Source organism: Anabrus simplex, chromosome 9, assembly GCF_040414725.1.
Source record: "Anabrus simplex isolate iqAnaSimp1 chromosome 9, ASM4041472v1, whole genome shotgun sequence".
In the NCBI taxonomy this organism is placed as follows: domain Eukaryota; kingdom Metazoa; phylum Arthropoda; class Insecta; order Orthoptera; family Tettigoniidae; genus Anabrus; species Anabrus simplex.
This window is the reverse complement of record NC_090273.1, coordinates 40,711,111-40,725,558: the sequence shown is the minus strand read 5'-3', so window position 1 is coordinate 40,725,558 and position 14,448 is coordinate 40,711,111. Positions and strand designations below refer to the sequence as shown.

The following is a 14,448-nucleotide window of genomic DNA, read 5'->3' as shown; positions in this document are numbered from 1 at the left end:
TGCAACATGTTCCTTGAAACAATCCCTCACATTCTTTTCTTTCAACTTGTCTAGATCCCATCTTTTTGCATTCTTTCCTTTTTTCAATTTCTTCAACTTCAGATGGATTTCATGACCAACAAGTTGTGGTCAGAGTCCACGTCTGCTCCTGGGAAAGTTTTGCAATCCAACACCTGGTTTCTGAATCTCTGCCTAATCATAATGAAGTCTATTTGATACCTTCCAGTGTCTCCAGGTCTCCAGGCAAGGACTAAATTATGATCAGTGCAGAATTCAACCAGACGACTTCCTCTTTCGTTCCTTCGTCCCAATCCAAATTCTCCTACTATACTACCTTCTCTTCCTTGGCCTACCACTGCATTCCAGTCTCCCATCACAATTAGATTCTCGTCACCTTTTACATATTGTATTAAATCTTCTACCTCCCCATATATTCTTTCGATTTCTTCATCATCCGCTGAACTAGTAGGCATATAGACCTGCACTATTGTGGTGGGCATTGGTTTGGTGTCTATCTTGACGACAATAATTCTTTCACTATGCTGGTCGTAGTAGCTTACCCGCTGCCCTATTTTCTTATTCATTATTAAACCAACTCCTGCATTTCCCCTGTTTGATTTTGTGTTGATAATTCGGTACTCGCCTGACCAAAAATCTTGTTCTTCTTGCCAACGTACTTCACTTATGCCAACTACATCTAACTTTAGCCTATCCATCTCCCTTTTCAGATTCTCTAACCTACCACAATGATTCAAACTTCTAACATTCCACGCTCCGACTCGCAGAATGTCAGTATCCATCTTCCTGATGATCGCCCCCTCTCGTGTAGTCCCCACCCGGAGATCCAAATGGGGGACTAGTTTATCTCCGGAATATTTTACCCGGGAGGAAGCCATCATCAGTACATCATTCATACAGAGAGAGCTGCATGTCCTCGGGAGTTAGTTACGGCTGTAGTTTCCCGTTGCTTTCAGCCGTGTAGCAGTATCAACACAGCTAAGCCATGTTGAGTATTATTACAAGGCCGTATCAGTCAATCATCCAGACTGCCACCCTTGCAACTGCCGAAAGGATGCTACCGCCCTTTCGATGAACCATTCGTTAGTCTGGTCTCTCAACAGATACCCATCCGATATGGTTGCACCTGCGGCTCGGCTATCTGCATCATTGGGACACGCAAGCCTCCCCACCGCGGCAAGGTCACATGGTTCGCAGAGGAGGAATTAAGGTATAGTCCCAGCATTTTCTAGTGTGAAAATGGGAAACCACGGAAAACCATCGTCAGGGCTGCTAACAGTGGGGTTCGAACCCACCATCTCCCGGATGAAAGCTCACAGCTGCGCGCCCCTAAACGCACGGCCAACTCGCCCGGTAAGAAAGAAAGAAAGAAAGAAAGAAAGAAAGAAAGAAAGAAAGAAAGAAATTCTTTTTTTTTTTTTTTCAGAACGCTTCATGTTTCTGACCCTTCTTAAGTCTACCAGCCAGCTATTAAATTGTAGGATCACTCTGTTAGACCTTGCGCAGACCAAGAAGCAGAGAGAGCCAGTGAAGCCATTTGGCAGCTCGAGAGAAGTGTGACTCAAGATGGCGAGGTGCCACTTTGACCGCGACAACCCGTGACTCAGCGGCCAGGACAGATGGACAGCTGGTCCCCGTTTCGCTCTGCTTGGATCCTTGGCAAAGGGTACGGTCATCGACATAAACACGGGACAAAAATAACACGTGAAAGTGAAAGGTTCCTTCAAACGATAAAATTATACAAAAAACATGGCTTAATATTAGTATTATAAGAACGTGGAAAAAATATACATATAGTGCATTCATCTGGCCAATCTCTCTGATTTACGATCGAGAGTTCGTCGTTTGAAAGTATGCCAACTGTTTTCCTAAACAAAGTTCTGAAAGAATCTAACAGAAGCGAAGTCAGCTGGCCACGTTAATACAATATTGAGCAGTCTGAAAAGTTCTGAGCTGTTTAGAACAATCAGGAAATAATAATAATAATAATAATAATAATAATAATAATAATAATAATAATAATAATAATAATAATGTTGTTGTTTGAGTCATCAGTCCATAGACTGGTTTGATGCAGCTCTCCATGACACCCTATCCTGTGCTAAACTTTTCATTTCTACGTAACTATTGCATCCTACATCTGCTCTAATCTGCTTGTCATATTCATACCTTGGTCTACCCCTACCGTTCTTACCACCTACACTTCCTTCAAAAACCAACTGAACAAGTCCTGGGTGTCTTAAGATGTGTCCTATCATTCTGTCTCTTCATTCGTGATTCGATCTATCCATCTCACCTTCAGCATTCTTCTGTAACACCACATTTCAAAGGCTTCTATACTCTTTCTTTCTGAGCTAGTTATCGTCCGTGTTTCACTTCCATACAATGCCACGCTCCACACGAAAGTCTTCAAATAATAATAATAATAATAATAATAATAATAATAATAATAATAATAATAATAATAATAATAATAATAATAACAATAATAGTAAAAATAACAAAATACGGTTAGGGTTTTCAAACACATCACAGTGTCAGAAATTATATCGACAGGTGTTTGGCGGTGTTCGAGCAAATTCATACCCCGAAAATCGTGCCAGTTGTCCGTGCGCTAAGGGCCACGTAGCTGAGAGCTTGCATTCGGAAGATAGTGGGTTCGAATCCGACTGTCTGCAGCCCTGAAAATGGTTTTTCATGATTTTCCATTTTCACACCTTCCCTTTCCTATCCCATCGTCGCCGTAAAGCAAATAGTAAAATACTGATAATTTACGTCACAAAAAATAAATTTACGGTTTTCGGAGAATCAAAGTGTCAGAAATTATATCGAGAGATGTGTGATGTGTTGGAGCACCTTCAAACTCCGAAAATAGGCTTCATAAAGCCTGCGATGTACCATCTGATCCACTCAGTCCGACACTAATTGTAGACTTGATTATGGATAAGGTACAGATGTGACCCAGACTAAGCAGATAATTCGTCTGTGATTAAGGAGATAGCGCGGATGTCACGTAGAAAATACTGTAGCTGTTATCTGATTAAGAAGATAATTTAGAGTGGAGCTGTTATCTATCTATATATATATACGAAGGTCGAGTCATAAGTCATAGCAACTAATTTTTTTCTCGCCAACAGGAGACAACACGGAAAATCTAAGATATGTATTTGGAAACGTATAGTATGTACTTGCGTGTGATGGCACTAATTAGTGTATGTAAACAACAGTGTGGGTCTAAGCATGCCCCCAAGTTCAGTGTGTGAGTGGGAGCGTCACAAAATGGAAGTCAGAAGGCAGGAGCAACGATCCTATGTTAAAATAGCAGTTCTCCGCGGCAGAAATGCACGCCAATGCCATGCTGAGTTGCGGGAAGCATTAGATGTGCATGCCATACCCTATAGAACAGTGGCGAGTTTGGTGCAGACGTTCAAACGGGGTAGAGTATCAACTGCCTACTTGCCTCGCCCAGGCCGTCCAGTGTCCATGGGGATGGTACGTTCTTGCACACCCGCCTTATTCGCCTGATCTGAGCCCATGTGACTATGATTTAATCCCCAAAGTCAAGAAACCATTACGTGGATAACGGTTTGCTAACAAAGAGGACATCGTAACAGCATTTCTGAGAGAGGTGTCGCACGTTAGCGATACACAAGCAGCGAATGGTATTCAGCGCCTGCCCCACCGCTGATTATTTCGAAGATCTGTAACTAATGGAGACCTGTCCTTTGTACGTAGTCTCGTGTATGTTGCTGTCTATACCATCATAAAACAATGTTTACCAATGGCATATGTTCTGTCACTTTCCTACAAGAATCTCCTGAAGTCAGAAGTTGTCTTCAGGCACTATGCATAAGTACATGCCCTATATTTCCAAATCCATATCACGTTCGCGAAAAAAAAAAAGAGTTGCCATGACTTACGACTCGAGTGTCTGAGGACATGTTCGGCTCGCCACATGCAGGTCTTTCGATTTGACTCCCGTTGGCGACCTGCGCGTCATGATGATGAAGACGACACATACACCCAGCCCCCGTGCCACAGAAATTAACCAATGGTCGTTAAAATTCCCGACCCTGTCGGGAATCGAACCCGAACTGTGACCAAAGGCCAACACGCTAACCATTTAGCCGGACGCCAACACGATTTAGGAATTTTTCGTATCGCGATATCAGCTTGACGATGCCCCCTACAAAAAAGTCTGCCGCTAGTGAGGAAATGTGCGTCTGGACAGCCTCCTGACGTTCTTCGTTTTTACGCCACAAATGGAGGTTTGTGATCAGTGAACGTTCTAAAGCAATCCTGGACATTTCAAGGACTTCTCTGTACACAATGTCTCATCACTTAGGATACCGGAAACTTTGTTCACGCTGGGTCCGAACAATGTTGACTGACATCACAAAACTCAGCGAAAGACGTCAGCCGTAATGTTTATCACACGTTAATCACAGAACAGTCTAAGCATGTATCCATCTTGTCCAAACAAGCCAAGAGGGGTTAAACTGACACTGAGCAACAGGAAAACAATGGCTACCGTTTTCTGGGACCATAAAGGTGTGTATTTGGTGGGCTTTATGGAGCAGAAGGCTGTCCAGACGAACATTACCTCATTGGCGGCAGAGTTCTTTGTAGTGGGTATCGGCAAGCTGGCGTGACGATACAAAAATGTCTACATCGTTTTGGCGATTATGTGGAAAAATAAGTATGAAACTAATAAATTTTAACTGATAAAACCACTTTGTTACATCAGTGCGTCTTTTTCTTTTATAACTCATCGGAGGATGAAAGTAACAGCCCTCGTAGTTGTGATCTAAGAAGGTAGTGTAGCTATGATCTCGCTAGGAAGAACATGCTGTGGTTCTGATATGACGAAGAAGATGATGTATCACTTTCCCTCTTTGATCGTCTTCTGGTCAACTCCCGTTTCTGGTCGCGGCTACAACGATTAGCCTGTTTCCTCTTCAAGTTATTTTATTTCTATTTCCGATACTAGATGGAGCAGCTGACTCAGTTTGTGACCACGCGAGTGAATCACGAGCGGCTGTTTATAACTGGTGCTGCCCTCTGCAGTAATTACAGCTCCTCTTTTTTTCGTTTTAAACTCTCTTCTTTTATCTTTTGCTCCCTGGCCGGAGGCAAAAGGGTCCACATTCAAAACGGGACATACGATCAAAAGGAAGCTGAACGAGATTAACTCTTCCTCTAACATTACACTCAGACTGACTTCACACGCACTAGGACTGTCGATCACGATGTAACATGTCATTGCCCGTAGACATACGCTGTGTGACAATGTTGAGGAGATAAATACTGGCCCGCAACACATGATCACTCACAACGAAAATTCCTTGATATAGTTCATGCAATAAACAACCTTAGATGTCAGAACCTTTCTGGTCAGAGTTTTAAGCTGAAATATTATCACATAGCGGTTTTTCTAGTCTCAACGACGATATAAAGTAGCAATCGTAAATTATACCCTGCCTCTATGGTGTAGTAGTGGTTAGCGTGATTAGCTGCCCGCCGAGCTCGATAGCTGCAGTCGCTTAAGTGCGGCCAGTATCCAGTATTCGGGAGATAGCGGGTTCGAACCCCACTGTCGGCAGCCCTGAAAATGGTTTTCCGTGGTTTCCCATTTTCACACCAGGAAAATGCTGGGGCTGCACCTTAATTAAAAAAAATTAGCTGCCACCCCCGGAGGCCAGAGTTCGATTCCCCGCTCTGCCACGAAATTTAAAAAAGTAGTAGAAGGGCTGGAACGGGGTCCACTCGGCCTCGGGAAGCCAACTAAGTAGAGGGGGTTCGATTCCCACCTCAGCCATCCTCGAAGTGTTTTCCCACCGGGCGAGTTGGCCGTGCGGTTAGGGGCGCGCAGCTGTGAGCTTGAATCCGGGAGACAGTAGGTTCGAACTCCACCATCGGCAGCCCTGAAGATGGTTTTCCGTGGATTTCCATTTATACACCAGACAAATGCTGGGGCTGTACATTAATTAAGGCCACGGCCACTTCCTTCCCAGCCCTAGCCCTTCCCTATATCATCGTCGCCATAAGAGCTATGTGTGTGCGTCGGTGCGACGTAAAGCAACTAGCAAAAAAAATGTGTTTTCCGTGGTTTCCCACTTCTCCTCCAGGCCAATGGGGGGATGGTACCTAACTGAAGACCACGGCCGCTTCCTGCCCTCTTCCTTGTCTATCCCTTACATCCTTCCCATCCTCCCACAAGGCCGCTGTTCAGCCTAGCAGGTGAGGCCGCCCGGGCGAGGTATTGGTCCTCCTCCCCAGTTGTATCCTCTGACCAAAAGTCTCACGCTGGCATTGTGACCCCAACTTGGCAGGTTCGATCCTAGCTCAGACTGGTGGTATTTGAAGGTGCTGAAATACATCAACCTCGAGTCTGTATATTTACTGGCACGTAAAAGAACTCCTGGGGAACGAAATTCCAGCACCTCGGCGTCTTCGAAAACCGTAAAAATATATTTAGTGGGGCGTAAAGCCAATAACAACAGTATTATTATTTTTTGAACGTGCTTACATTGAAGTTGTTTTTCTACGACTTCAATTAAGTAAACCCGGCCCATTTTTGATTTTATTACATTTCATAGAAACGCAGCAACCAAACGTCAGCAACGTGTTTTGTAGCATACCGTGAAGGCGTACGATGTCGCCAGCCTCCCGTTAGCTTTGTCACGTGCATACGTATAGTAATGGAAGCGTCAAGTTAGGGTACGGTTATATGCTGAGGAATGATGGGTCCATTGCCGCTGCCAAGACTAGCTTTTACGAGGGAGTTCTAATGCCAGGAATAAAAATACATTTTGTTTTTATTTTTCATTGTGGTGACGGCGAGAGTGTTCTTCCTAAAGATTTATCTTAGGACATTGTGGACGTCCTAATAATGAATGAATAAATAGAATACACTTCTCACCCCCTCACAGATGACCAACAACTGGGGAGATGGCATTCATTTACTGTAATCATATTCTGTTAGTTGTGCGTGCGTATGTGTGTGTGTAATTTGCGGTATTAAAGATGATGATTAGAAACATCTATAAGAAGACGATGCTGAGTTTTTTTACTCAAAATACATTACAGCACTGAAGGCTTATATTCTTCAGAGACCCTGTGCATGAATCGAAAAGGACTTGTCAATCAACTACTTAAACGAGAACACAGGCTACTACGGAAGATCGTAGGTAACAGATGGCTTGACGGACAGGTTCAACTAAAATCGAATAATGAAGTATACATCAAAATGGAACCAATAACAACAACAATTAGAAAGAGAAGATTGTTGTCTTTGGGCACATCTTTCCTATGAATAACGACTGGATCACAGAGAAAATCTGGAATTTTCTAAAACCAAAGGCATCTAAGGTGAGATGGTTCCAAGAATGTGAGAAAGGTCTGAGGGAGATGGGCATTACTGAGGATAAAATCAATGACAGGGTTAGTTTGAAAATGATGGTGAAAAGTTATCAGGGTTTTATGGTGGAGACAGAACCCAGAAGACGGAGAGGGTCTTAACAGAGGAGCGGCAGAAAGCGCTGATCGACGGGCTCAAGAGATACTGGCAGGATGTCAAAGCCGGAAGATGAACAAAACACAGACACTGAAAATGAGGTTGGCTGTTAACACGCAGTCTATAGAGGCTCAATTTGAAAAAAAAAATGCAACTAAAAGAAGTTTTACAAAATTACATTTCCTTACTATTTTACAATATTCCACACAAACAATTCTTAATTAATGATTTTATACGCCTAGCATTTGAGATACTTCCTAGAATTTATCTGAGTCATCTACTTGCATCTTCTCTCTATTCATCCTCTTTAAATTTCTTTTCCCACGGTATTCTTGTAATATTACGCTACATACTTGTTTTCTGTTCTCCCTCGTGTCTTTCATTCCTTGTTTAATAACTTGACAAGTTTAGATGCATTTTCGATTTTACCTATCTCCTTCCCATCTATATATTTCTCTCTGATCTTTCTTGTTTCCTTACAGTCTTTTAGTAAGCGTGACACTCCCATATGCATGACACATAGAATACCTAGTGTGATCACTCCGCTCTCTCAACATTGTCACCGGGCAAGCTGTGAGCTTGCATCCGGGAGATACTGGATTCGAGTCCCACTATCGGCAGTCCTGAAAATGGTTTTCCGTGGTTTCCCACTTCCACACCAGGCAAATGCTCGGGCTGTGCCTTAATTAAGGCCACGGCCGATTCCTACTCACTCCAAGGCCTTTCCTATCCCACCGTCGCCATAAGACCTACCTGTGTCGGTGCGACGTAAACAAGTTGTGGCCCCACCGGAGGTAGCGCTGCAGTCGCAACGAACCAGCTTCAACAAAACGTGCTCCAAATTGTCGACGAAGGTAATTTGTTTGTTTTGATATTTTTGGAAAGTCTGCATTAATATCTGTGCAGTGCTTTGTGTGTTCAATCAACCAGTTTTCTATTATTTCAAGAAACTGTCGTACTGTTTTGTTTCTCGTTGTAAATTGGGTTACGGAAGGAAGCCTGATAGTAGATGATTTTTTTACACCGTCAACGGAAAATAATCTGTTTGCTAAGTAGACGAGAGAAAGATAAACAACTGTCAGCCAAAAGCAGAATATGTGACCTGCATGTTTCGGCAGATTCAATTATAAAGTAGTAGTCAACGGTGAAAACGTTGAGTTGCTCATGTGAATTAGAAAATAAAACAAGGAGTGATGCCTCATATTTTTTCCAAATTTACCGAAATGCCTATAGACTGAGCTAAAATTGCGCAAGGCACCCAGTAGAAAAAGGAATGAAGACAGCATCAAGACAAGGAACAAGAATCACAATGTAAGTGAAGCAGTGATGGCAACAGTGAGCTGTAAGGTTCAATGTCAGCCCAGTTGTAGTACGACGAGTCTAGTTCTACAGATGTTCAAAAGCCATTAGTGTCTCTCAAAAGGCGACTAAAGAACGCAACTCGTAATTTAATGCGAGCTAAATGTCTCTTTCCTCAGTCATAGCTAGAATTAATTTCCTACAGCGCCAGATTAAGAACACGGAATGTTTAATGTTTTATGTGCTCTGTTTAAAAAGTAAAATTTTATGTACTGTATGTAAAGCACAGGATTGCATTCGCTTTCCGTTATGTTCCATTTTATCTCGTGTGTTCTCCTATTAAAGTCCAAAGATATTTCTTCGTGGGGATTGACAATAATATTTACAACTCTCCGACAGTATTATTCATAAGTCTAAACAATTATTGGGTGTTGTATTTGGTTATTTGCGTATCAGTGTAACCTTCACTAAAACAGCTGACCGTGTAGCGTTGTTGATTGGGTCCACTAGCGCCGCTCTGCGGGAGCGCGCCTGAACTCTGTGAGCGATCTCACTAGGTATTATTCTATTCATGTCCATATCTTTATCGCATAAAATGCATAGATTTTCCTCAATCAGCTACCAAATTATCCCCCTAATTTCTCTTTTTTGTTAACATTTCAGTCCTTACCATCGTATTTATTTTTAAAAATTCAACAAGTGTTCTCTTGCTATTACAATATGTCCTTATTGGGGTGTTCTAATAACATACCGATCATATTTTACAAGACTAAGCTGTGATGAAAAGTTGAAATTAAAGGTAAACCAGCAACTCCTCATTTAATGCTGAAACAGAAAGATAAAGCATTTATTAACCGATTTCAAAGAAAGTGATACACCACGAAGCCTTCGTTAACTGGCAGCCGGAAGCAAAATTATCTCTATATTGTTTTTGTTGTTCAATTTTTTGGAAAGAAAATTCATAATGGTGTAATAGGCACTGGGGAGGGTAGTTAAAATATTGCTGCAATTACAAATAAATACGAAGCATCGATAAAACATATCACAGCAGCTGTTAAATGTAGTGAATATGGAAAAACGAGAATAGAGGACGCGCTTTTAGTGCAACAATATTTACACACCTCCACGTACACAAATGAGTGTCAGTTTCCCCATTCACCCTTCACCCCTACCTTCAGAATGATGTCAGTCACACAAAAATTTGGCCACGCAAGCATTTCGTTGAATTCTTTGTCCTTGGCGAAGTCCGTCACCCTCTACATTAATATAGTTAGTCTCACAAGAAATCAAATAAACGGCAACAGTATTTGCAGAAGCGCAAATTATGATAACGAACAGTTGATTTAATCGTGGAGGCACGCCTCGCACGTCTTTTGTCTCTCCACACCTGCTACTTCCACTCCACTGCTCGTCTTCAAGCCGAGGTTTAAACGTTCTCTTGCTTGAGCGCCCATCTAACTCGAGAGTGAAATTTTACTAGGGCGAAGGCGAGGCACCGTGACAAATTCCTTGCAAGACGGCGACAATGTTTGCTCAACATGTTTGCTGCAGATAAAAGCCACATCGCTGTAAAATAGGAATGAACACGGTCTCAATAAAAGGAAAAAGACCAAAGGGTTTATTAAAGTATCACAGGACAGCACATATTTTTACAACTTCTACGCAGCGGATATCTACAGGGTGACTCGAAACTGTGAGGGCGAACTTGAGGTGATAATAGTTCATGTCAAGTCAAATAAAAAGAAAGTACTATCTCCAAAATGAAAATCCGTCTGTCTGTCAACCATTCGAAACGACATTACGTCTAAGGCACTGGGTGGAATGTTATTCAATGTTGCACTAAACATACTTTATTTATTTATTTATTTATTTATTTATTTATTTATTTATTTATTTATTTATTTATTTATTTATTTATTTATTTATTCTTTCTGTCTTAATCTGCTTAGCCTCCAGGGTCGGCTTTTCCCTCGGACTCAGCGAGGGATCCCACCTCTACCACCTCAAGGGCAGTGCCCTGGAGCTTCAGCCCCTTGGTCGGGGATACAACTGGGGAGGATGACCAGTACCTGGCCCAGGCGGCCTCACCTAGTGTGCTGAACAGGGGCCTTGCGGGGGGATGGAAAGATGGGAAGGGATAGACAAGGAAGAGGGAAGGAAGCGACCGTGGCGTTAAGTTAGGTACCATCCCGGAATTTGCCTGGAGGAGAAGTGAGAAACCACAGAAAACCTCTTCCAGGATCGCTGAGGTGGGAATCGAACCCACCTCTACTCAGTTGACCTCCCGAGGCTGAGAGGACCCCGTTCCAGCCCTCGCACCACTTTTCAAATTTCGTGGCAGAGCCGGGAATCGAACCCGGGCCTCCGGGGGATGGCAGTTAATCACACTAACCACTACACCACAGAGGCGGACTACTTATTTATTTATTTATTTATTTATTTATTTATTTATTTATTTATTTATTTATTTATTTATTTATTTATTTATTTATTTATTTATTTATTTACAAAACTTACCTCAGTTGAAGATTGCCACAATGGACAAAACATAACGAAACAAATGAAATTTGTAGTTTTGACTTACAATAATTTTGTTGATTACATTATTCTAATAGTGTCCTTAAATTCCAACAGTTATAGCATGTACCAATTATTTCTCAGCTATGAAATGGAACCTCGTAAAGCTAACGAAGACACAGTTTGTTGTTCTGGAACGTCTAAATTAAGCTGTTTCCAACAATTCACAACGAATCTAGGAATAGACCCTCGAGCTCCTATCACTTTAATGTCCTCAAATCCAAATGTATGTATATGAAATGAAATGGCGTATGGCTTTTAGTGCCGGGAGTATCCGAGGACAAGTTCGGCTCGCCAGATGCAGGTCTTCAGATTTGACTCTTGTAAGTGACCTGCGCGTCGTGATGATAATGGAATGATGATGATGATGATGACGACACATACAGCCAGCCCCGTGCAAGCGGAATTAACAAATAATGGATAAAATTCCCGACCCTGCCGGGAATCGAACCCGGGACCCCTGTAACCAAAGGCCAGCACGCTAACCATTTAGCCATGGAGGCGGACTGTATCTATATAATCACTCTTAAAAAACGAACTAATTTATTTCAAAATACTGAGATGAAAAAATATAGGCCTATATGTGAGATTATTGGCAAAAGATAGCACAATAGCTTATTCTCGTTTAATCACACTTAACTAATGTACAAATTGAGTTTAAATTTAGTATGGGTAGTCCCCTCTTCTTTTAAATGTTTACATTACAGGCGATAAGAAAACCAAATAAAAAATTGGACAGGTAACCAAAATCCAAGGAGAGTAATTCAAAACTCCGAGATTTACCAACGATATGTTTATTTTATCTCAGTGTGCAAAATAAATGGCTGAATGCTGTGGAAAAAACTTGGAGACGGAGTAAATAATGATTTTTTTCCTATTTTCTTTACGTCGCACCGACACACACAGGTCTTATGGCGACGACAGGACAGGCAAGGGCCAGGAGCGAGGAGGAAGAGATCGTCGATTTAATTAAGGTACAGATCCAGCATCTGCCTGATCTGAGAAGAGGAAACCACGGAATACCATCTTCAGGGCTGCCAACAGTGGAGTTTGAACATGAAAATAAATAAATCCATAACGAAAGTAATTGAATGGAATCGAACGGAGCAAGAAGACGCAAGGAATATTAACTAGGAACATTCATATTATAACTAATCATTGCAGAAGTAAGGAGAAGACAAGAAGTTGATATAAGACATATGTTTTGGAGACTTACGTCTGGTGCGTGGAATTTTATAGCAGAAGAGTAAAATCGTGTCCTCGCCCTGAGGTGGTGCAGGTCTTTTCAGGCGCACCACCAACAGTAGTAAGCTACATGTACCAGCAATACTACATACCGTCTCTCCTGCCATTCTTACATTTTTGAAACACCCTGTATTTACTGACATGTTCCTGTACCTCGACGACCTGTTGCTACTTTCTCTCTTCAAATTCTTTGTTTCACTTACGGCATCAACAACTAGATTTTTTCACAGCGTGAACTGTAACAAATAATGTAATGAAACCATTGAGTTATTCTCAGTTTTGATCTGTGAGAAGAATATGTTCAGATTTTCATGAGGTCTCCTTTGTACTGCTTAGAATACAAATATCCATAACAAAGAGTTCATAGTCTCTTCATCTATTATTTATTATTTACAAAACTCTCTATTGCAGACAGATGTGTATATTCTCTTTGATGGATATAATTCTGCACATCCGTTGAATCGTTTCACTATTGTTCAAGAGTTCCTTACTTTCAATAAAAAATTCTTCTTACTCCTACATTGAGCGAGCAATTACACTGCATTGCACTTCTGTCATTAGAGTTGCCTACATCCACTCGTCACGGCGCCGCTTGTTACCTGCTTCACACACGGAATGAAAAAGCCTTGAGGGTTATGGCTCAGGAACTTAATAGAAGATACACAGATACCCATTAAGGAGAAAGGCAGGTCAAAGACTTAAAGTGCTTGTATGTGTCTCGGAAGAGATATTTCCTGACGTCGTGGACGTTTAATGGCTTTGTCGATTGACAACGCATTTATTCCACCCACATGCTGGTCAATATCACGTCATAGCGGACACAGCAAACGGGTCGTCAAGCTGAGACAAAACGGAAACGTAACGTTTCCAAAATCACCCCAAATCAGCCGTAAAAAACCGCAATATACCCAAGAAGCCAAAGCTGTATTGCAGAGAAGAATCAGCATGCTGGAAAACCAACGGTGGTCAGAAAAATCACATGAAATGTAGAAACTGGCCGAAGGAAATAATGCTAGAACTCTGTGGCTCTATTCAGGCAGGAGGAACTTGTTTAGAACATTTCATCTGATTAATGAAGAGTGTGTTTGAGCTACCGTTACAGCATATTCACTGTAACAGTGCAACAGAGTAAGGAGTGTTGGAATGCACTATACGTTATGAAAGGTCGGATAACTCTGTAATTATGCATTTCTGGGCGCATGTTGTCATATACTTTTTGACATTAATATTTATCACATCTGGGGGAACATCCGAAGACGTGTGCAACGAAATAGTGTTATGTAACAAAATGAGTGAGGGAATGTTACCTAGCAACAGTACCTTGAGAGCTGCAGAGGTTGTGGATCTGTATGCCATGGCCATCCTTCAATACTTCATTCACCTGACAGTCTACACGGTTGCTAGGTAACATCGTGTAACATTTTATTGAAATAGATATTTTTTATGATTTAATTATTACAAAGGGAAATTTATTAACATTTTTCTTGTTTGTATATGAGGAATCCATTCCTGAAGTTTTGAATCTAAGTTCTTTATACGCCCTGCGTAAGCATTACGTCTTTAAATGCTAGAAAACAACACGTTTAAGGTTCCTTTCATTATCTTCCCTTTTTCGTATAAGACAAGAAAGTATGCTATATCACCTCGTTATGCAAATTTCCCCACGCGTTTACAACACTGGATCCAACCAGAATTGGGACATAATTGAGTAAAATTAGTTGACTTACTTGTAATGATTACTTTTTTTTAAGTAATTTTTACTTGTAATTTATTTCTGGAAATAAAATTCTAGT

The 14,448-nt window shown here is 41.5% G+C and overlaps 1 protein-coding gene across 1 annotated transcript in view; it reads right to left on the bottom strand.

Moving 5' to 3' along the window:
* The window catches only part of LOC136880846 (fat-like cadherin-related tumor suppressor homolog), a 372,162-nt gene extending 358,096 nt beyond the window's left edge, over positions 1-14,066 (bottom strand). Inside the window, exon 1 of the mRNA XM_068229137.1 lies at positions 13,976-14,066. Coding sequence (XP_068085238.1) covers positions 13,976-14,066 — 91 coding nt within the window. The remainder of the gene's footprint in view (positions 1-13,975) is intronic.
* Positions 14,067-14,448: the final 382 nt, after the last annotated feature.